Source organism: Propithecus coquereli, unplaced genomic scaffold (genome assembly GCF_000956105.1).
Source record: "Propithecus coquereli isolate 6110/MARCELLA unplaced genomic scaffold, Pcoq_1.0 Scaffold18, whole genome shotgun sequence".
In the NCBI taxonomy this organism is placed as follows: Eukaryota; Metazoa; Chordata; class Mammalia; order Primates; family Indriidae; genus Propithecus; species Propithecus coquereli.
Window position 1 is genome coordinate 6858662 of NW_012142745.1, and position 21640 is coordinate 6880301.

A 21640-nucleotide genomic window follows, 5' to 3' on the forward strand; every position below is an offset into this window, starting at 1 on the left:
GGACAATTTGCCAACATAACGGCAATCATGAGATCACGCAATTTTCTAAAAATGTATTGCAGGCAACTCAACATGAGATGAATGAAACAATGCTTACCATCATTTAGAACAATCTCCACCTTCGGAAATCTTATTTCTGACATACACTAGAGCATGTCCTCATAACAAGCAAAATGGAATCAGTTTAGATTCCCAAGAATCTTGGGTTTCACACATACATGCACACACACCTCTTGCGCTTGTGTGAGAGCAAATCCATAAATGTGATGGGATGCATATGTGACATAGGATATTGTTTATAGTACTTGGCTTTAAGAACATCTGCAAAGATATAACAAATCGGCATTTGGTTTCAGGAACTATACTTCTGGGGAGAGTTTGGCAGCAATCAAAGTAGTTTGCTAAAGCCAAGGGCACTTGGAGAGCTTTGCCTCATGCAGAACAATCGACGTAAGAGGGACCATTGCTGTCTTGTTCAACAGTATATCCCTTATGCAAAACCATGTTTCCATGTAAATAATGGGATAAGTTGAGCCATGTCCCAAGAATGTTCCAATAAATAATTTGTTCAACTACAAAAGAAAGAAACAAACAAAAAACAGTATATCCTACGTCCATCAGAGAACCTGGCAGGTAACAGGCAGTGGTTACACAGTGGGAAAATAATCGATTCATAAATCTTTCATTTTCACCAAAGCTAAGCAGGTACTTCTGCCTTCTCACCCCCATCTATGGTCCTCGTCACCCCGGGATGGCCACTTATGATTATTGTCTACTTCCAAACTTCCCTTACTGTTAATTTTCACCTATTTTATCTCTTAAAAACGTGTCATTAAGGAAGTGGGAGAAACATGGGAGAAAGAAAAATTCAGGGAAGAATTTCTCTATGAAAACCCGGCTCCCTCCAGGGCTGGAGCTTTCTTCTGCTTCGTGGGGAGCCTTGTACACTGAGTACTTACAGCAGGTGCCCGTAACAATCGCACATGTTAGTGGTTTTCAGCTTTTTTGAATTCGTGCTTTGATTTACTCACTCAGCTGGGACAGAGGGTAGCAGAAAAGAGTAATACGCTTTTTTCTATTGTTATTTGCTTGTTTTATGTTCCCCCATCTCTTCTCTAAGACATAGAAATTCGAGTGTTGGTGTTCTTCAGTATTCTTGAGAATATTCCTAGAGACAAAAGGTCATCTCAGTGCAGTGAAGCTGACACAGTTCTTCTGGGACACTTGAGGAGGCTTGAAGTTCACCACGTAACACAAAGATGGGATCCAGACACTAAATAATTTAAGCTGCTTTACAAAGTTGTAAGTATTCTCACTTCAATAAGTTATAATGGACTTTTGAAGAAATTGCTTTTCTATTTAGTAAGTGACAAAAGAATACAAATCAAGTTGGATTCTATACGCAATAACATTATATTGCATTTTCCTAATTACGCATTTTCTCATTATGCCCTAAGATGTATAATGTTTTAATGTCCATGCACACACACACACACACACACACACATGCACACACACAGTATTTTATAATTCATTGGTTAAGATTGTGAGTTCTGAAGCTTGCATCCTACCTCTGCCATTTAAAATTGTGTAATTTTGAGCAAGTTATTTAACCTCTGTATACCTATTTCTCTTATTGGATCAAATTGACCTACCTGCTCTAATTCTGCCAGGAGCCCTTTCACCTCTTCCTTGAAGGTATAGTTTTGCCAGCCAGAACCCATACAACTGAGTTCCTACCACGGAGCTCCAAGTCACAATCCTTATCAGTAACAACTCTGTGATAGTAAAAATGAGTCTTTCTTCTACATTAAACTCATTCCCACAACCATACATTTTCACACAAGTGTAGAATTTAACTGTAAAGCTAAACAAAGTCAAAAAGAGTTAAAAAAAAAAAAGAAAACCTTCTAATATAACACTATATACTACCACCAGAATTTGTCCCTGGAAAAATTCTGAGACTTTGAAATTACTATCTGCCTTTCAGGCTGGATGTTTGATATAAGTCAAATGGAATGTACTGTATAACTCAGTTGGATTTAAACAAAACAACATATGCACAAGAAATGCTTGAGGGTAGAACACCGTGTGGCCCAAATATCCTTTTTGTTCCTAGATTTGGGCAAAAGTTGGAATACTTGGAATTTCCTTAAATGGAGACACCTGCTTGTGTTTATTGTTGTGAGTTTCATTATGAGAATTTTATATGAGGCATTTACAAAGTGAGTAATGAAGCCGACAAGCTTGATGATGGAAGGGTACTGTTCCTAATTACCAACATAGTTTTGAGCAAATGCTAATGAATCTTCAAAACGCAACTTAAATAAATGTAACAAATTTCCTCCTACAAAACAACTTTACAAAGAAGAATCCTGCAGACACCGTCACAACTAAGTGACAATAACGGGACACACTGACATGTCCCTCCTGATATGATGCACTAAGGACACCACATTGCTTCTGTGACGTTCCCACCCCACACAGCACAGCCGGAATCCAACCATGAGGACGCTTCCATCTAAAACCAAATTGAGTCTCACTGTACAAGGCGAGTGGCTGGTATTTTTCAAAATGTCAAGATCAAGAAAGACTGAGAATCCATTCTAAATTAAGGAAGACTCAAGAGGCCTGACATCTAAATGCAATGTAATCTGAGGGAAGGGTGTATGATATTCGTCGTACTATTATTACAGTTGTCCTGCAAATCTGAATATTTTACAAAATAAAAAATTTAAAAAAATAAAGGAAAAGCAGACAACCATGGAGCACAACATTTTGATTAGTGGTTACCTATAGGGGAGGGAGGAGCTTGGGATGGGGAGAGGCTGACTGAGGTCTGCAAATATTTTATGAAGAATAGTTTTATTTTGGTTAAGAAGTACATATTCCATATACATTTTAATATATGAAATATTTCATAATATAAAAAATTAAAAGCAAGTATTTGCCACAGGAAGGTGGTACCCAGTGCAACTCAAGTTTCCTGGGCTTTGGTCTATAGGATCAGGGAATGACAGGTGAGAAGCCTTCTGAATATGAATGGTGAAGGAGCTTTCTGGGCAGGAGAAATATCAAACAAAAGGCCTATGGCTTAAAGGTATATGTTGCAACACAGGTGCTCAAAAGTGGCCCCCGGGCTTTTGACCCAGGTAGTAAGTGGATTTTGGAGTTTAGAACTCTTACATCCAAGATGTTCAATGGAGCAATGGGGCAATTTAATATGTCTCCATATTCCCCCAAAAAACTTGATAATTCATAAAAAATTAATGTACAATTGAATATGACTCACTACAACTAGAAAAAAATTAGAAATGGTATTATAGAAATGTTCAAGAGCTAAAAATTCCTATGAGAAATAATAGGTTGTATACTTCAAAAAATAAAGAAATCATAGGGCCTAGCACACAATTTTTCCTCATAATCACATCATTTTATTGAAAGGCAATAATTAAAATAGGTCCTTTTTAAAAGTCCCTGAACCTGTTTCATTTTTTTCAAAAGCATTGGACCTGAATGTCTGTCCCACTCCCTTTTTTTTTTTTTTTTTTAAGACACAGAATGAATGTAGAAGCCTGGGCTTTTGCTTCTAAAGCTAGGTGATATTTAAAGCATTCAAGTAAGGAAAAGGACGCTAATGCTATATTGTTTCTCTCTTACTACAATATTTGCAATGCATTCCCCTTTCAAAAATGACAGGGAGTGATTAGAACATTTAAAAGAACCATAAATATGCATATACCTCTGTCCATCCATCTAACCAAGAATCATTTATTAAGCTATTATAAAACTCTAACTGGATGAGGTGAGACAATAACAAAATAATTACAATAAAAATTAACTAATGTATTCAAGAAGTGCTATGGAAACAAAGAAGTGGAGGAGACGGAGTCTGCCTATAGATTCAGGGGAGGATAACAGGAGAGGGGGAAAATGAATAGGGTCTTGAAAGACAAGTAGAAGCCGAACAAGAAGAGAAAAAAGGAAGTGTCTCTGGGCAGCTGGTGGCATAAGAGCACATGACACACTTAAGACACACCCAGAAGCTTGAGTAGCTGTAGTGTGGAGAAGGTTGAGGAAAAATACTATTAGAAAGTGAGGCTGGACAGAGAAGTTGGAAACGGGTGAGATTTAATGCTGTCAGGGCAGTAATGAGGAGCAGTAGCAGCACGCAGGCAGGGCTGCATCATGATCTGAACTGTGTGCTCACAGGGTCTTACAGGCAGAAGTGTTGAGGGTAGATAGTATTGTTAGGAGACCAGAGACAGGAAGCTGAGTAGTTAGAAGGCTGGAAAGCGACCACAAGGACATTGCAAAACACAGTCTGGGGAAGAGATCTTGAGCAGCTTACCTAGACCCCTAAGGTTGGGGAGATGTCTGAAATATTTAGGACGTAGCCTTGCCAGTACTTGAAGCACGATCTGGTGTGGGGTGGCTAGGGGTAGAAAGAATTAAGCATGGTTTCAGTTTGAGATTTACTGGGTCAACTGAGATATAAAACCCAGGAAAAAAGAAAAACAGATTTATGAGGGAAGAAAATGTGTTAGATCTGGATCTGGTTGAGTTTGAAGTAACTGAGGGACTTCAGGATAGAGACGTCAATGGCCAGAGCTCAGAGCCGTGTGAAAGCATAAAGTCATCACGGGAGGTTTGGTGGGGAAGGCAGGGAGAAGGAGGTCTAAGGCTAGATCCCTGGTAAACCCTGACATTAAGGGTCCATTTTTATCAAGGTGTTCCACGAACTGAAAATATATTGAACAGTTGATCCACTTTTTGGTGACAAAAAATATATGGAGTCTCTGCTTACTGATGAATCAAAGATGTCGTTGTGAATCAAACTACCCAGGTTAAATGGTGCAGCCTTTCTTGCTGAGTAATGGTCATCAAATCAACGTGCACAACTTGCAGCCAGCTCAACTGGTGCAGAGAATACTTGGTCCTGCCCACCATGCTCCACAGTACATGACACTAGAGGATATATGGAGAAGGAAGTTCAGAGCCTCATACATCTGACACTGATCATGGATCAAAGCTATTCTCACCTAAACAAAATGATGAGGTGTGGTCAGAGACAAGGCCCTAAGTAGACTTTGCCCAAACACGCAGACCAGGCTCCCCTAGTCACATCACATCTGGTGACAGTGTGTTGTCTACTGAGTCACAGTGAGCTATTCTGAGGTGCTCATTCTTAGGCACATGGACACAGTGACAACACTCTCCTTGGCCAGATGATAAATGTGACAATGAACATGCATGGAGCTTAGAAACTCTTAGGCATGCTATCATTTTATCCTAATGAGAATTTTGTATCTACTCATTTTATAAGGATAAATGCTAAGGTTTATTAATCAAAGCCACACAGTAGAGGGTCAGGTTTAGGAACCAAACTCTTGGTATTTTATAAAAGACTGTCTCCTCCAGTTTGTTTCAGGATCAGGAAGCAGCGACTGGAGGACGATTTGCTCCCTTTAGTAATCTTTCTGAGCATTTGTGTGGTAGATGTGCCATAAACATGTACACACCCTGATCCCCAGAACCTATAAATATGCTCACTTTCAAAGAAAAGGGGACTTTGCAAATATGATTAAGATTAAAGATCTGGAAATGGAGAGATTATCCTAGATTATCCAGGTGGCTCGATCCAATCATATGAGTCCTCTGGTGGGAGGGGAAGGCGGAAGGATGGGTCAGAGAGATGCAGCATGTGAGGAACTTGACCCATCACTGCTGTCTTAGAAGACGGTGGAAGGAGACCACGGCCAAGGACTGTGGCGGCCACTAGAAGACGGCAGTGGACTTTAGTTTATATCCAGCAAGAAAATGGGGACCTCGGTCCTATAATCTCAAGGAAATGAATTCTGCCAATTGCCCAAGTAAGCACAAAACATATTTTCCCGTAGAGCCTCCAGGAAGGGACCTGGTCCTGCCAACACCTTGATTTTAGCCTGATGATATCCTTCCTGAACTTCTCACCCACACTATGGTAGGAGAATGCATCTCTGTTTTTTAAGCACTAAATTTGTAGCAATTCGCTATGGAAGCAATAGAAATATATCAACAGTGTTTGTAGCGTCACAAAGTCAGAGTATCTCAGACCCACTCAAGGTCTGTTCACTTCTTAGGGCACTTAGAGAGCACACGCAGTCATTCAGATCACTAGAGGTGGTGACAGAAGGCATCACATTAGTTTACAAAAGTGGCACAGGCCCAAGGGCACAACTGGGCCCTTCCTTGTGCTCATGAACCAGGGGCACATGTTTTCAACTGGCTGTCAAACGTAGGTCACAGTTTTGGAGACATCTGTACAGAGTTTTAGCAAACAGGTCACTCTTATCTCCTATGTTCAAGAAGTAAACCAGGTGTGTTTGCCCAGCTTAAGTTCATGTCCTATTTAAGCTTCTTTAAGGGCAGGGATCTATTGGGTTTCAGGCTCATTCACTTTTACTGGAGAGCCCCATGGAAATATATTCTAGACTTCTACTTTATGACACAAAATTGTACTTATTATTGCAGGTGGTGCACTGAGCTGAAGGAGAAAAGGCACGAGGTTTGAGGCCACTGCATTGGCATTGTGGTGTGATGCGGACCATATCCATTTAAACCTCCCTGTGACTCAGTTTCCACATCTGTTTTGGACTAGGTTTTCCTTCAGGTCTAAATGTTTATGATTGTAAGATATCAGGAAATGTAGCGCAATTTCTTTTTTCTTATTCACAGCATATATTTCATGTGGAGTTGTATACATAAATGCTAGCAGAAAGTATTCTCAGGACAGAATTTAGCTTGAATCACTTGACAAACATTTAAAATTTAAATATTCAATATTAGTTCAAAAGTGTGTCAAAGAATGTTTTCGTGAGGAGACAAATGTTTCAACTAAACATACCAACAGTTGTTACCAGTGGGGTGGTGGGATTGTGGGTGATTACTAGTTTTTTCTTCATTATTTTCTATATTTTGAGTTATTAACTTAAAAACCATAAAAGTTGAGAAAGTACAGATGCAAAGAGGGGCCTTTACGTGAAAATTAGAACTTAAAAAAACACAGATGCGGAGTCATTGCAATACTCTAAAACAGTGTCAGGAAAGCTCTCTAACCTCAAGGGAGGAGGGAGAGTTTTTAAGGACTAAAATAGCATTCGCATCCACTGATAAAATCACACAACTCTGGTAATTTATTAAGAGTTTTTTAAAAAAATATACACCACTCTCCATCATGCGACTGGGAATGGACTTCTGTCAACACCCCATGGCCCACACTTCCTGAGTTTTAATCAATCATTTTCTGTACCCTGCTCAGAGTTTTTTATCTGTCCTCAGTCTTGTGACTGTGAACAGCATCAGTGGGAATGACAATGACATCCCTGGCCAAACAGTGAGGGCTGTGTGTGCTGCCCAGGCGTCCACAAGGGAAGGAGCTGGTGTTGGATCAACAATAACACCTGCTGGGCTGAATCTTATTTATTCAGGGGCAAAGCGCATGCCAATCAACGTTTTGTTTTTCATTTTGAATTAAATTCCGTTCAGTTTACTTCAATTCAATTTGCTGCTATTGAGCAGCCATTATATGCTGGTACCTGATCACCAAAGTATTTCCTCTGGAATTACCTAAGAATTTCTTTACTGCAAACCAGGCACTTAGATTTAATTTCACATGCCTAATCTGTACTTCTGTCATCTCCAAGTATGATATTCTTTCTTCCATTTGACAAATATTTAGTAAGCACCTACTATGTGCCACCTATTTTGCTGCCCTGAAAATATGGAGACAATAATCACAGTCCTGGCCTTGAAGGTCTCTCAAGATATCTGAAATGCAAAACCCTCCTCCTGCTTCAGGAGAGGCAACTGAGACAAATGTCACTTAAACTGTGGCCAGCTCTACCGGAAATCAGACTGGCTACCAGTGAGATGATGAAAGGTTATCTCTGGTATGTTAGCCTTGCAGTTCTATGCTTTTTTATCCTAATAGATCAGGGCAGTTCTCAAGACACACCTGCTCAGAAGCAGATTTATGCTTTGGAGTGAATTAAAGTCATCACCATGCCACCTTGTGCATTTAAGGTTGATTGCTAATGGTGGAATAAAACACCCTGTACCTTGTTAGGTATCGGGTTGCTGGGAGGACAATCTGGGCACAGGGCTGAAGGAAGAATCTGCCGTCTTTTTGACACCTCTGAGCTCTCATGAGGTCCAGAAAAGATCACGTTACCTTTCCCAGGTGTGAGAAGGGAGAAGGAGGTCACAGAGGCAGAGACAAAAGACAGAGACAGAGACAGAGCTAGAAAAAGAGAGGTTCTTGCTTTTTCGAAGGCTAGGAGGACTGGATCTGGGAGGAGAGTTCAAACCCACTGCTCACCTATATTCTAGTCATGTGGGTGCTGATTTAGCCTGGCACAGAGCTTAGGCCAGAAGACTGCAGTTACAAAGCTTCAGCATGGGAACTGGAACGCACACTTAGGGCTTACCCTTCTCTTCAGGACAAGAAAGAGGGAAATGGGATTATATGCTTGCCTCGGAGACCCAACAAGTTTGGAAGAACCTGGCTTGCTCAACATTTGTCACTGCAGGCTGAGCCTTTGCCAATTCCCATTCTGCCAGCTCTGTCCTGAGGGTGTGTAAATAGCCCTTCCCTTCATTGCATCCTCAAGTAACCACTTTTTATGTTACCATTTTCATCACTGAAATACAAATTTGGTTGTAGACCATTTGGACCAATTACTCCAGTTGCTAAAATCAGATATCTTAATGGTGTTATTAAAACGAAAAACATGTTTTATTTTAATCCTCTATGAATACCTCTTTAAAAGAGTAAGAACTCCCTAGATTTTTAGGACTGAAGCATCCTTAAAGGTCTGAGTGTCCAACTCTCTTGTTTTAAAGATAAGAAAACTGAAACTCAAAGAAGCTTAAAGACGTGGCCAAGGTTACACGGCCTGGAAACCACTGCTACCTAATGATAAAAAGATACATTTTTTTCAAATTGATAGGACAGCAGCCACTTAATGGCTTTTGACTTCAAAACGTTGAAGTTAATGAATACCTTGACATGATAAAAGCCATATATGATGATCCATAGCTGGTATCAAATTGAATGGGGAAAAACTCTTTCCTCTAAGATCCAGAACGAGACAAGGATACTCACTTTCACCACCAGTATTTAACATAGTAGCTAGACCAGTCAGACAAGAGAAAGAAATAAAGGGCATCTAAACTGGAAAGGAAGAAGTCAAAAATTATCCTTGTTTGCAGACAATATGATCTTATATCTAGAGAAATCTAAAGTGTCCACAAAAAAACTATTAGAAATGATAAATTTAGTAAAGTTGCAGTATACAAAATCAACATACAAAAATCAGTAGCATTTTTATATGTCAACAGTAAACAATCTGAAAAAGAAACCAAGAACGTAATCCCATTTTTAGTAGCTACAAATAAAATAAAATATCTATGAATAAATTTAACCAAAGAAGTGAAAGATCTCTACAATGAAAAGTATAAAACATTGGCGAAAAAAGTTGAAGAGGACACACACAAAAAAATGGAAAGATATTCCATGCTCATGGATTGGAAGAATCAATATTGTTAAAATGTCCATACTACCCAAAGCAATCTACAGATTCAATGCAATTTCAAAATACCAATGACATTCTTCACAGAAATGGAAAAAATAATCCCAAAATTTATATGAAACCACAAAAGACCCCAAATAGCCAAAGCCATCCTGAACCAAAAGAACAAAACTGGAGGAATCATGTTACCTGACTTGAAATTATACTACAGAACTGTAGTAACCAAAACAGAATGGTACTGGCATAAAAACAGGCACATAGAACAATGGAACAGAATAGAGAACCCAGAAATAAATCCATACATCTATAGTGAACTTATCTTCAACAAAGGTGGCAAGAGAATACATTGGGGAAAGAACAGTCTGTTAAATAAATTGTTCTAGGAAAACTGGATATCCACATGCAGAAGAATAAAATTAGACCTTTATCTCGTGCTATATACAAAAATAAAATCACAATGGATTAAAGACTTAAATCTAAGACCTGAAACTACTAAAGAAAACATTGGGGAAATGCTTCAGGACATTGGTCTGGGCAATGATTTCTTGAGTAATACCCCCGAAGCACAGGAAACCAAAGCAAAATTCGACAAATGGGATCACATCAAGCTAAAATGCTTCTGCACAGCAAAGGAAACAATCAAAAAAGTGAAGAAACAACTCACAGAATGAGAGAAATATCTGTAAACTACCCACTGACAAGGGATTAATAATTAGAATATATAAGGAGCTCCAATAAGTCGAGTAGAAAAAGTCAAATAATCCAATTAAAAAATGGGTAAAGGATGTGAATAGACATTTCTCAAAAGAAGACATACAAATGGCTAACAGGTTATGAAAAAATGCTCAACATCTTTAGTCATCAGAGAAATGCAAATCAAAACTACAATGAGATATCATCTCACTCCTGTTAAAATGGCTTTTATCCCAAAACAGGCAATAACAAATGCTGGCAAGGATGTGGAAAAAGGGGAACCTTTGCACACTGTTGGTGGGAATTTAATTTAGTGCAAACACTCTGGAGAATAGTATGCAGGTTCCTTAAAAAACTAAAAATAGAATGACCATATGACCCAGCAGTCCAGCTGCTAGGTATATATCCAAAAGAAAGGAAATCAGTATATCCTAAAGATATCTGCAATCCTACGTTTACTGCAGCACTATTCACAGTAGGCAAGATTTGGAATCTACCTAAGAGTCCATCAACAGATGAATGGATAAAGAAATTATGGTACATTTACCCAATGGAATATTATTCATCCATAAAAAAGAGTAAAATTCTGTCATTTGCAACAACATAGATGGCACTGGGGAACATTACGTTAAGTGAAATAAACCAAGCATAGAAAGACAAATTTTGAATATTCTCATTCATATGTGGGAGCTAAATATTAAAACAATTGATCTCATGGAGACAGAGCATAGAATGATGGTTACCAGAGGCTGGGAAGGGTAGCAGGGATGGGCAGGCAGGGACAAAATGGGGATGGTTAATGGGTGCAAAAATATAATTAGATAGTTAGATAGAATGAACAGTATTTGACAGCACAACAAAGTGACTGTAGTCAACAATAAGTTATGGTATACTTTAAAATAATTAAAAGAGTGGAATTGGAATGTTCCTAATAAAATGATAACTGCTTGACGTGATGGATGCCCCAATTACCCTGATTTTATTAATACACACTGTATGCCTGTATCAAAACATCACACGTACCCCACAAATATTACGTAACCATAATAATTGAAATAAAAAATTTTAAAAATTGGAGTTAATGAATGAAACTTCCCTGTTAGCAATCAGAAAGGTTCTGAAAGAATCTTATCTCTGCATGTTGGCATGCCAATAAATTTTATTACTAGCAGTTTACATGTAGGAGAAATTTACAGCTATCCATAGAGATATGTTTTAAAGCAAACTTGAAATACCTTTTTTTTCACTTGAAAGTAAAATCTTCTTTGGAATAGCTGTCCAATTTTTAAATAAACAAATAATGTAAAAAACAAAAAGTAAATATCTTTAAATATTAGTTCTCCATATTTGCATTTTCTTCTTCACAAAATTTATGAGCTCCAACATCACTTTCATTTTTTGTGAAGGTTACTCAGATGCAGTCAATTTTCATTTCTCATTCTAAAGGGCTGTGACAAAGGGACTTTTAAGAACTAATCAAATAAACAATGGATGTTCAAGAATAATTTAATTATCATATTTCATTGAACAGTAAATTTTGTTAAGTTTTTTGTTTGCTTGTTTGCCAAGTCAAATGGCCATGCCTGCATTCTTTTTATAGAATGTTGATTTGAAAGGCCAAAAGTCATTGGTCATTTTGACAGCCTTAATTAGTCATTTAAATCGGTAATTACTAAAATAATTATATGAACAAAAAGCTCATTGTGCTAATCATAAATGGTGTCATCTTTTCAAATAGACTCCCCTCCAGTTCCTATTGTTAAACTCTGCCATTTTGGTATTTAATTTAAATTAAAGAGCCTGGCTTCTAAATTCTACATGTCAGAAGAGAAGGTATGCTGAAACTGAATGAGAAAAACTGAGTATTTTCACATTTTAGCAGCACAAATTAAAGGAGCTTTTGATGATTTTGGTCCATTAATTCTTCTAATCTCATTGGCAGACATTTCCACTTCAATCCAATTGCAAAATATTAACGTTTTCAAAGGCAAATGTTTTTCTCTATTGCCACTAACTCAGTCACATCCATTAAATTTTATTATTTCTACATCATTAAATGTAGGTCAACATGTTGAGTCCAGCAAACACAAGCATTTATTTCCAGACTACTAACACTGCTGTGAAAGATAAGAAGAAACAAGCCTCACTTCAATGGGGGGAAAAATAACCTTATTTGTAAACATGAACATTAAAATCGAGACTGCAAGAGATGACGTGACAGATGTAATATTGCAACCCAACCACCCTGTGCTTACCTTGCAGGAAATGTATTTCTATAGAAGGACAAAAATCAAATGAAGCCCCTTTCAGAGTTTAAGGAGACTTTTCTTGCAAAGCTTAACCCACTCTGTGCCAGACCTGTCCTTGGCAAATGACTGAGCAAATAGTGTCTAAAGTTGGTGTCACTGCCAATATCTCAGGTTTCTGTGGTATCATAAATGAAAAATTGTCCAGCAGTGCAAAAGTAGCCACCGCTCTTCTTTCGTTAAGAAATTCTTTTTTAGGAACCCTTTCTATGACTAATACTCTGAGGGTCCCTTTTCTGTCATTGATGTCTCTGATGGATGCTGACTTCCTGTTTAATGAGGCCCTTCCTGCCTGGCAGAACTGGTCGGCAGTTATAGAGTAGTCAGGGGAGCAGGCTGAGGAGTCCGACTGCCTGCGTGTCACTCTGGTTTCACCATTGACCAGTCATTTGATCTGGGGCAGGTTCCTAATCCCTATGCAGCTCTTTCTCATTTATAAAATATGAATAAAAACCCTTTGCCATAGGGCTGCTTAAGGATTAAAAGAGACTGCACAAGTACAGTACCTGGCCTGTAGGACATGCCCAGTGTTGTTCTGTATCACTGTTTCTCCAGTGCTTACCAAGTTCCTGAAGTGGTCTGTGAAGAAGATGGCTCAAGGAACATCATTATCAGATATTGACAACCTGGCGGTTTTTAAGTTCTAATTCCAAATAAGCTCTCACCAGGGTGCATCCAGCCTACTCTCCTGACCTCTCTCGAATACTTACCTCATTTGCAGTGACAAGGGAGACTTTCTCCCTTATTTTCATATAGCAATTATAGTATAAAAGTAGCAAAATCCACAGGTTCCTTGCTCTCACTGACATATTTGAAGGCAATATGGTTAGAAGAAAAATAAGAAATTAAATCAATAAATCGATCACTTTAGGTGGTGGTGAGAGCCATGAAGACAACGAAGCAGAGTAATGGGACAGAGAGTGTTGAGGCAGGGGAGGCTGGGGGAGATACTTCCACTGGGGGAGTCAGGATTACCTTCCTGAGAAGCTGACATTTGAGAAGCTGAGGGATGAGGAGGAAAAGCTGTGAGAACTCTGGGGCAAAGAAGTGGCAGATGCCAAGAACCTGATCATCTAATCCCTAATTTCACATATTAGGAAATCGAGTCTCCAAAGAGACAATGACTTCACCAAGAGTCACAGAGTCAGATTTGGAATTCTGGCCTCCAAACCCACAGGCTCTGACATTTCTGATACCAACTCCCATTCACTAGAACCCTCTATTGCCAACTTGCAAAAAGTGCATATGGAACTCCAACTTGGACAGTCAAGGAAACAGTATCCCAAGATGGTGGTTAAGGATAGCCAGTCAAAGAGGTCATGCAGCACATCGTAGCATATGGAAAAATCAAGGTCTTTAACTCAATGGAATCCCAGTTTTAGGACATTCAAGTGTGAAAAAGAGAAATCATTTTTTCTGGTACTCAATAACTGTGAGACAGAAAAACATTTTTATGATTCTAGTGATTGGATTTTCTGATATAGCCAATTATTTTCAAATCCCCAAGAGTTTCAATGTGATAGCAATTATAGATATTATTATATAAAGCAATAAGAAATCATCATTATTGCATGTCATATTAGTCAACTTGGGCTGCCATGACAACATACCATAGACCGTGTGGCTTAAACAACAGAAATTTATTTCTCACAGTTCTGGAGGCTGGAAGTCTGAGATCACGGTGCCATGATGGTGGGGTTCCTGCCTTCTTGCTGTGTCCTCACGTGGTAGAGACAGGGCAATTTCTCTTTCTTCTTCTTTTAAAGCAGCTAATCCCATCATGAGGGTCTCACTCTCATGGCCTAATATACCCTTAATTACCTCCTCCAAACCCCATTTTCAAATACCATCACATTGGGGGTTAAGGCTTCAAACATATAAATTTTGGGAGGACACAAACATTCAGTTCATAACACATGTCCTTCATGGGTTGGAGTGGCTCTGTTTTAAAATTCTCTGGTGTGGGGAATAACATTTGTCTCACCTTGAAACACATCTTTATGGGATGAACTCTTACCCTAAACCCAGGGTGAGAACTTTTGATGATTTAGATTGCAATTATTTAATGTATGATATGAAATTTTTTCTTAACCTGCAAGCTTAAATTAAGTTTACACTACAGTGAAGGTGCTAGGTGGAGGAGAAAATATAACACAAATAAGAGATTTCCCTAAAGTCATTTAACAATGAACCAAATCTCATTTTCATTCTTAGGTGGTCTAAACTTTATCTCTGCTTCAAGTGAAACATTCAAAGAGTTGTAGAATAAACCACCTTGTATTGGATAATTGCTTTTATCCGATGAGATACTGCAAAAATGTGGCTGAAGAGGTAGCTTGTGTTTGTGTTTCTCAAATTTTTAATGTGCTTACAGATCACTAGAGGATCTTGATAAAAGGCACTATTCATATGTGTGGCGTGAGGCCTAGGATTCTACATTCTAGCTAGCTCCTCAGTGATGCTAATGCTGCTGGTGCTTGCAGCACACTCTGAACGGTAGGAGTCTATGACTGCATCACACTGCCCTTCGTGAAAACCACAGGAAAAAAAGCTGTCTTGTCTCTTGAGTCTCAGCACAAGGTAAAGCTGAGTATGTCTAGAGAAAATTATTTTCTCTTATCTATGAACCTCTTAAATTTCATGGGTGATGGTGTTTTCCTCTTTGACTTGGTCGCTAGGAAGCACCTTTAGCAAGACTATAGGACTTAACAGTTATGCATTTTATTTACTGATCCGAATCCATTGACCTATACCTGTCTACATCTAACTTTCCTAATATTGCTTTTTTTTTTTTTTGGCCAATATTGCTTTTTACCTCCTTACTTACTATATTTTATTGTTGTCTTACATGCATCTTTGTAAGACACTTAGAATCCCTTCTTCAAATAAGATATACTGTGAAAAAAGAATCCCACTGCAACCTAGTTAAACGGAAATGTTACTGCCCAACCAGGTTCATTGCCTGCTGCTCACGAGGAAGCCAATACACTGAGACAGCAGGGTTTACAGCAGAGAGAGTTTAATATCGCAGACGCCACACGAGGAGATGGGAGGAATTTGTCAAATCGGTCTCCCTGAGAATTTGGGAGGCAGGATTTTTAAAGATAGTTTGGCAGGCAAAGGGCTAGGGAATTGGGTCTGCTGATTGGCTGGGGATGAACTCATAGTGTTGAGAAGCAGAAATTTTCTCCTTGTGTTGAGTCAGTTCCCATGTCGCAAGACCAGTTGAGTTGGTTCCTTGGTATGGGCCACTGGTCTGGTTGGATCAGTTAGTCCCTTGGAATGCAAGGTCTGGAAGATATCTCAAAACCAGCCTTAGGTTTGACAAGGGTGATGTTATCTATGCGAGCAATGAAGAAAGCTAAGAATCTTCATGATTGGCAGCTATGTGAATCCCAAGTGGTAAGAAATTATAGGAAAGCAAGCTAGGGAAAAATGGCTGCTTATATATGTGTTTTAACTATGCCTATACCTTTGCAGAGTTCAGGCCTCTACCACGGTTCCACCTTATGGCTTTTTATTGACTTTATAAAGGGCGGTTTCAGAAATACATGCTCTAGGACACACAATGCTTAGGGAAATTTCAGACATAGGCTGGTGTGGGGTAAGCGACTGAGAACAGAAAAGCAGAGACTCCTAAAGGTGGACTTGAGAAAGATTAACCTCATTCCTTGTCACAATTTGCTTAAGGCTCTGACAGACTGAGGAGATGGGGATGACCGAGTGAGTTTATATTTTAAGGACTTAACAGTTGAGATTCTAGTTGCCTTGGGAGTTCCTATTAGTATTAAGGGTACTTGGAATCACCTCTGCTGTCACTACTAACCTCAGAGGAACCCTGGAGTGAATGCTGACAGGTACTCTGAACCACTAGTGGGAAGAACAAGTTTCCTGTTCCTTAGGTAGAGCTCAATCTTAGGTAGATCAGAAGGCAACAGCAACCAACGCCAACTCCTCATGTTCACCAATCTGGAGATGCTGTTGGAAACAGCTAAGAAAACTATAATAGAAAGTAACCCTCTGCTAGTTACTATTCAGGATGCAAAAGAGGTCCCATGGCAGTTACTTAACTTACAGCAAGGTATTTAATTAACCCTGTGCATCTCAATGACCTCCTCTGTATTTTGCAACAATAATAACTTCCTCATAGGATTGCTTTGAGAATTAAATAAGACACTTAACACTGTGCCAGGCACTCTGAATCTTCTCAACAAATGGTTTACCATAATACATTTATTACTGTTCTCTTTTTCTATGCCAGGCCTTAGAGAATCTGGGTATAGAGAAAAAGATAGCCAAAAACCATATATGTTGATCCATTGTTTCATTTTATTGATACTTCTAGAAGTTTCCTAGAGCCCACTGTTGTTACCACTTGTTTTCAAAGTTACTTCTTCAAAGCCCTTGAGAAATCAAAAACATTAGCTGACACAATCAATAACATTTAAATTTGATCTTGTAAACTAAGTTTGTGTTGACTTCTTCACCAGGCAAAGAGGTCAAGGGACTTTCCTCACATGAAAACATGACTGTGTGATTTCTGCTAACCCATAAGCACACTTGTCATAAAGTGTTCTGTCAATAAAAAAAAAAAAAAAAAAAAAAACCCATAAAAAAAAGAAAACAATAAAAACCCCTGTGCTGTGAGTGCCAAAGAAACAGGCCTTTACTTTGCATATTGCTTTTAACTCTGGACACCAACGGTGAAACAAGTGCTTCACTTTGATTCAATATCACTTCTGCATCTAGCATTTGACTTTTGGGGAGATTCCAGTGTGCTCCACTCAATTTTTAAAAACTCCTCCTACTCTCAACTATTTAAATGCCATGAAGTTCAGAGGGGAGGAAATTCTTCCTTCTAGGAATTCCTCATGCTCATGTAAACACGTTTACATATTCATTATTTCTCAATTAAAGCTCTTTGGTAGGTCAAAGGTTCTGCTTCTTATTCAAAGCTCTCTAAGATATCAAAAGTGTTATTGGGGAACAGAAGAGTTAGGAAACATCAAAGCAAGGAAATGGAATTTACTGAAATAAATACTTTCCTCTCTTAACCCCTTACCCATTCTGGGGGGAGGGAGGGCGTGCTGAGGGAGAAAACCTGCTGGTTAAATATAATCACTTCTGGAAGGATGTTTTCTCTTTAAAAGAAATAAATAACAAAATTAGATATAAGTGAAAAATGAGTTGCAGAGGAGTTTCTGTGTAAAACTATAGTGTATATCACAAATGCATTATAGAGTGCATCTAAATGAAGTGGTATGCTCCAGTCTAGGGAATAGATCAGAGGCTTTAGGCAAAAATTGACCAAATGATAATCTGATCTTTAGTGAACTTCCACCAGCCTTTGTCCTGCCTTTCCATCATCTGACCCTAAGCAGCTCTCAGCCTTCCAGCTTACCCAAAGTCTTCCATTGCTCTGACCCACCTAACAACATTCCATAAATAAAGTTCCATTTCTCTCAAAGTGACTGATCTGATGTGGTGTTTGCAGAAAGTTAATCTATACTTTTTTAAAAACCTACTTTTTTTTGAAATGTTATGAAATATAATATATATGTAGAAAAGTACACAAATCCTAAGTTTTTAGCTTAATGAATCATAGAAAGCTATCTATAATAAATGAATTAATTCATGCTAGAGTACAGATATACTTCATCCATTTTAAAAGATAATCTTCTTTAAAAAAATTCTAATTAGTGGCATCACAACTTTGAGGCTAACATGCTATGTATACTCAAGCAAAGTAATAAAACACTCCAGTCCTGACATGAGAGAAATCTTTCTTATTATTTTAAGGCTGAGATTGGATCCTGTAGAAACTTGCTTTATGAAACAACTGGGAATGAGATTTCAGGAAATTATTTAAACTTGACTTGATCCTGTGACTTGGTCTTTACATGAGTTGTCATTCATTTATTTTCTATGGGGAAATTTCAGGACAACTAAGGAGCAAATATTTCTTGTTTTGAAATGTATGGTTTTTGTTCATAATTGTTCTTGGGAGGGATGTGGAATAAGGCGGGTCCTGTCTAGGAGTCTGCATGCACGTAAGCCTACTGCAGTGACTTAGGTTAAAACTGAAATCAAATTTGCTTTGGCGTACACCTCCACTGTTCTCAACATCTTCCCTAAAACGTGTCTCCCCTGGTCATTGCCGTTACTCCGCATCTCCTTGATTTCTGCTCTCCATAATCCAACACATTTTGAAGCCTTCCTGTCATGTGCGCGCGTGTGTGTGTGAATACATATTCCATTCTCAGGGTCCAAAGCTACCTTGTTAACCTGGCAACCTTATGGACAGAGCAGAGTTCAAACCCTACAATGATCTCTCTGTAACATTCCAGAGGATTTGGGTCCCCCAAAAAGGGATTTCAGAAAGAGGACCCTATAAATCTAGTAAGGAGATAGTTTTTCTCAGCAGGACTTTCTAGTATCTGTGAAATATCTTTCAATAGATGATAGCTTGTTCCAATGCACACATGCAGTTCTAGCCTGTATTGAAGTGGACTACCACAATCTTTCCATCCTTACCCTATTGTTTTTATCCCTTGACAACGAAGCTTTGAGGACTTGAAGCAACAGATATAAAGAGTCCTAAGGGATTGGATCACTGTAAGCTTAGTCTCCTCATCCTAGTCCAATTACAATGTTTTAGGTTCAAAAGGGATTCTGCCCCACAGATTCCCACTGAGTTTGGATGCCAACTCGGAGAACACATCACCTTCCTGTTTCCCTTCAAGAGCTGATAGAATGGAATGCAAAGCACATGTCTTCTTGCTGCCAAAATCACTGCCAAAACTGCCTGACTAGATGTGTAAGATCCCATGAAATGTCTTGGCAAAAGCTAGTTTCCGAGTGTTGGCCAAGGTGCTGAAGTGAAGCAAGGGGAGGCAGGAACACCTTTGCCAGTGGATGTCCCCACCCCCTACCTCTTTTTAAGACACTGAGCTTATTCATTTTGACAAGATACCCTAGGATTTCAAATCTGACATAATTTTGGAGAAAGCAGTATTTGTGTATGTGTGTGTGTATGTGTGTGTGTGTGTGTGTGTGTAAATGGAGTAGCTGGGATATCTATTCTTTATAGAAATTCCAGTGCTACAAAAACCTTAGGAGAACCTACTTAATAAAACACAAATCAAAAACAACATTTTAAGCTGTTCATTCCAGTTGAATGCTGTATTTCTCTATTAGATTTGCAATTGGTCAGATGAACCAATTGCAAAATAAAGTTATTGCAAAGCGAATGGCAGAAAATGACAAAGCCTCAATCCTGGATGATCACTCGAAAGTAAAAAGTATTTTCTATTCACGTCCGAAGATTTTCTTATTATCTCTACTTTTACTTGAATTAAACAGTTTTTTTTTAATGTTCTTTTTGACAGTTTTTCCTTCCTGCCCTGAAAATGTGCGTGCTGATATGAGAAGCACGGGCTGCCCCTGGCACAGTGTGAGCCAACAGTTGAATCCCCTCTGGTTACTTTTGGCTTGCGGCCGTTGTTAGTTGAAGGGGAGGGCCCCCGGCCCCCCATTTCTTTTCCCCCCCACCCCCCTGGGCATCGCCACCTCTTCCCTCTGCCAGGCAATTTGCTTCCGTCCTGTTCAACTTTCCGACCTCTGGCTTCAGAGAATGGTCCTGGCTGTGGGAACTGGCTCAGGGCAGCGTTTGGCTCCCTCCTCATTGGCGACTGGCAAGAGTAACACTTTCTTTGACATTCTTAAAAAGAGCTGTTTAATTCCTAATGATATTTACTGGCAAAAAAAGAAAATGAAACACACAAGGCGGATTGCGGTCCAGCAAAGGCAGGCCAAGAGCCCGGCCGCGGAGCCCGGGTCTTGCTGTGAGGCTGTTGTTCCCACTCGCTTCCCCTTCCCACTAGAGTTAATTATTTTTTTCCCTCTTGCCGCTTCTACCCTGGAGCGTGACACCCGCTGGAACTTACGTACATCTGGAGAAGTATGGATATGCTTTGGGCATATGGCTGGCACCTGCCCCAGGGACTTCCCGCGGAAATCACCCAACACTTCGAAGGCGTTTCAATAAGGAAGTAACCAGCAAAGCGTTGCTGGCGGGAGAACCCCGCGAAACATCTCAGAAAAATACCAGAAACCGCCGGATACTTAATGACCCACATCTCCTCCAGCCTGCTCCCCCGGCCCTTTCTGAGGGAGTATAAAGCGGTTTGTGGGTTTTCATCCAGTGGTGGAGGGTTGTGCGAAGTACCTTTATTTCCGCGGTAGTTAAGGCGGGCGGAGGGTCCCAGATCTGCTAGGTCGAGGACCGCGGATCGCGTCCCTTTCACTCTGCGCACTGCTGTTGAATGAGGGGGGCGCGCAGGGGACTGGGGTCCGCTCTCCAGATCCCGCACCCTGGCCTCCGCGTGACCTAGCGCCAGTGTGACTGGCGGTGCATTCCCGTCCCCTCTCACCGCCCAAAGCCCGGGCACGTCCTCTCCCACGCTGCGCCTCTGCTGCCCACACAGCTGCTCGTCTAAGGGTCCCGCGTCCCCAAATGCGCCCGGGTCCTTACGCGTCGGTGGCGCTGCCTAGCGGAGGTGGCACCAGGGGCGCCCGCAGAGGCGGCGCGGGAGGGAGTGCGGGGGAGAGGACCGGCGAGCTGCAGGGGCAGGGACGCGCCGGGCTTCCGGGGAGGCCGGTCCTGGGCCCCCTGGACGCCCCGAGCGCGCGGGAGGCGCAGAGGACGCGCCGCACTCACCCGCTGCTGTTGCCGGCTGCTGACGGCCACCGCGGCGGCGGACGCGGCGCTGTGCCGGAGCTCGGCCGCCTGCCCAGGTCTCAACAGGCTCCGGGTGAACCTGCGGGTCCGCTCGCTGGCCATCGCCGGCCGCGCCGAGAGCGCCGCGGGCCCGGAGCGCGCGTCCCGCCGGTCTTCCCCGCGCCAACCTTCTCTACCCACCCGCCGTTCAGGAAGCGGAACTCGGAGCCTTTCCCCCCCTCTTCCTCGCTCAACTCTCAAGAGGCGGGTTTTTCTCTCTTGCACCCCCACTCTTCCCACCCCTTCCCCTCCGCTGAAGCTTAGCGACGACTTTCCAAACGTTGCGCTCC

At 40.5% G+C, this 21640-nt stretch overlaps 1 protein-coding gene across 1 annotated transcript in view; it reads right to left on the reverse strand.

The window, feature by feature from the left end:
* Window positions 1–21413, reverse strand: part of DOCK10 (dedicator of cytokinesis 10) — a 347252-nt gene extending 325839 nt beyond the window's left edge. Inside the window, 1 exon segment of the mRNA XM_012642470.1 lies at window positions 21291–21413. Within this exon segment, the coding sequence (XP_012497924.1) occupies window positions 21291–21413 (123 nt within the window).
* Window positions 21414–21640: the final 227 nt, after the last annotated feature.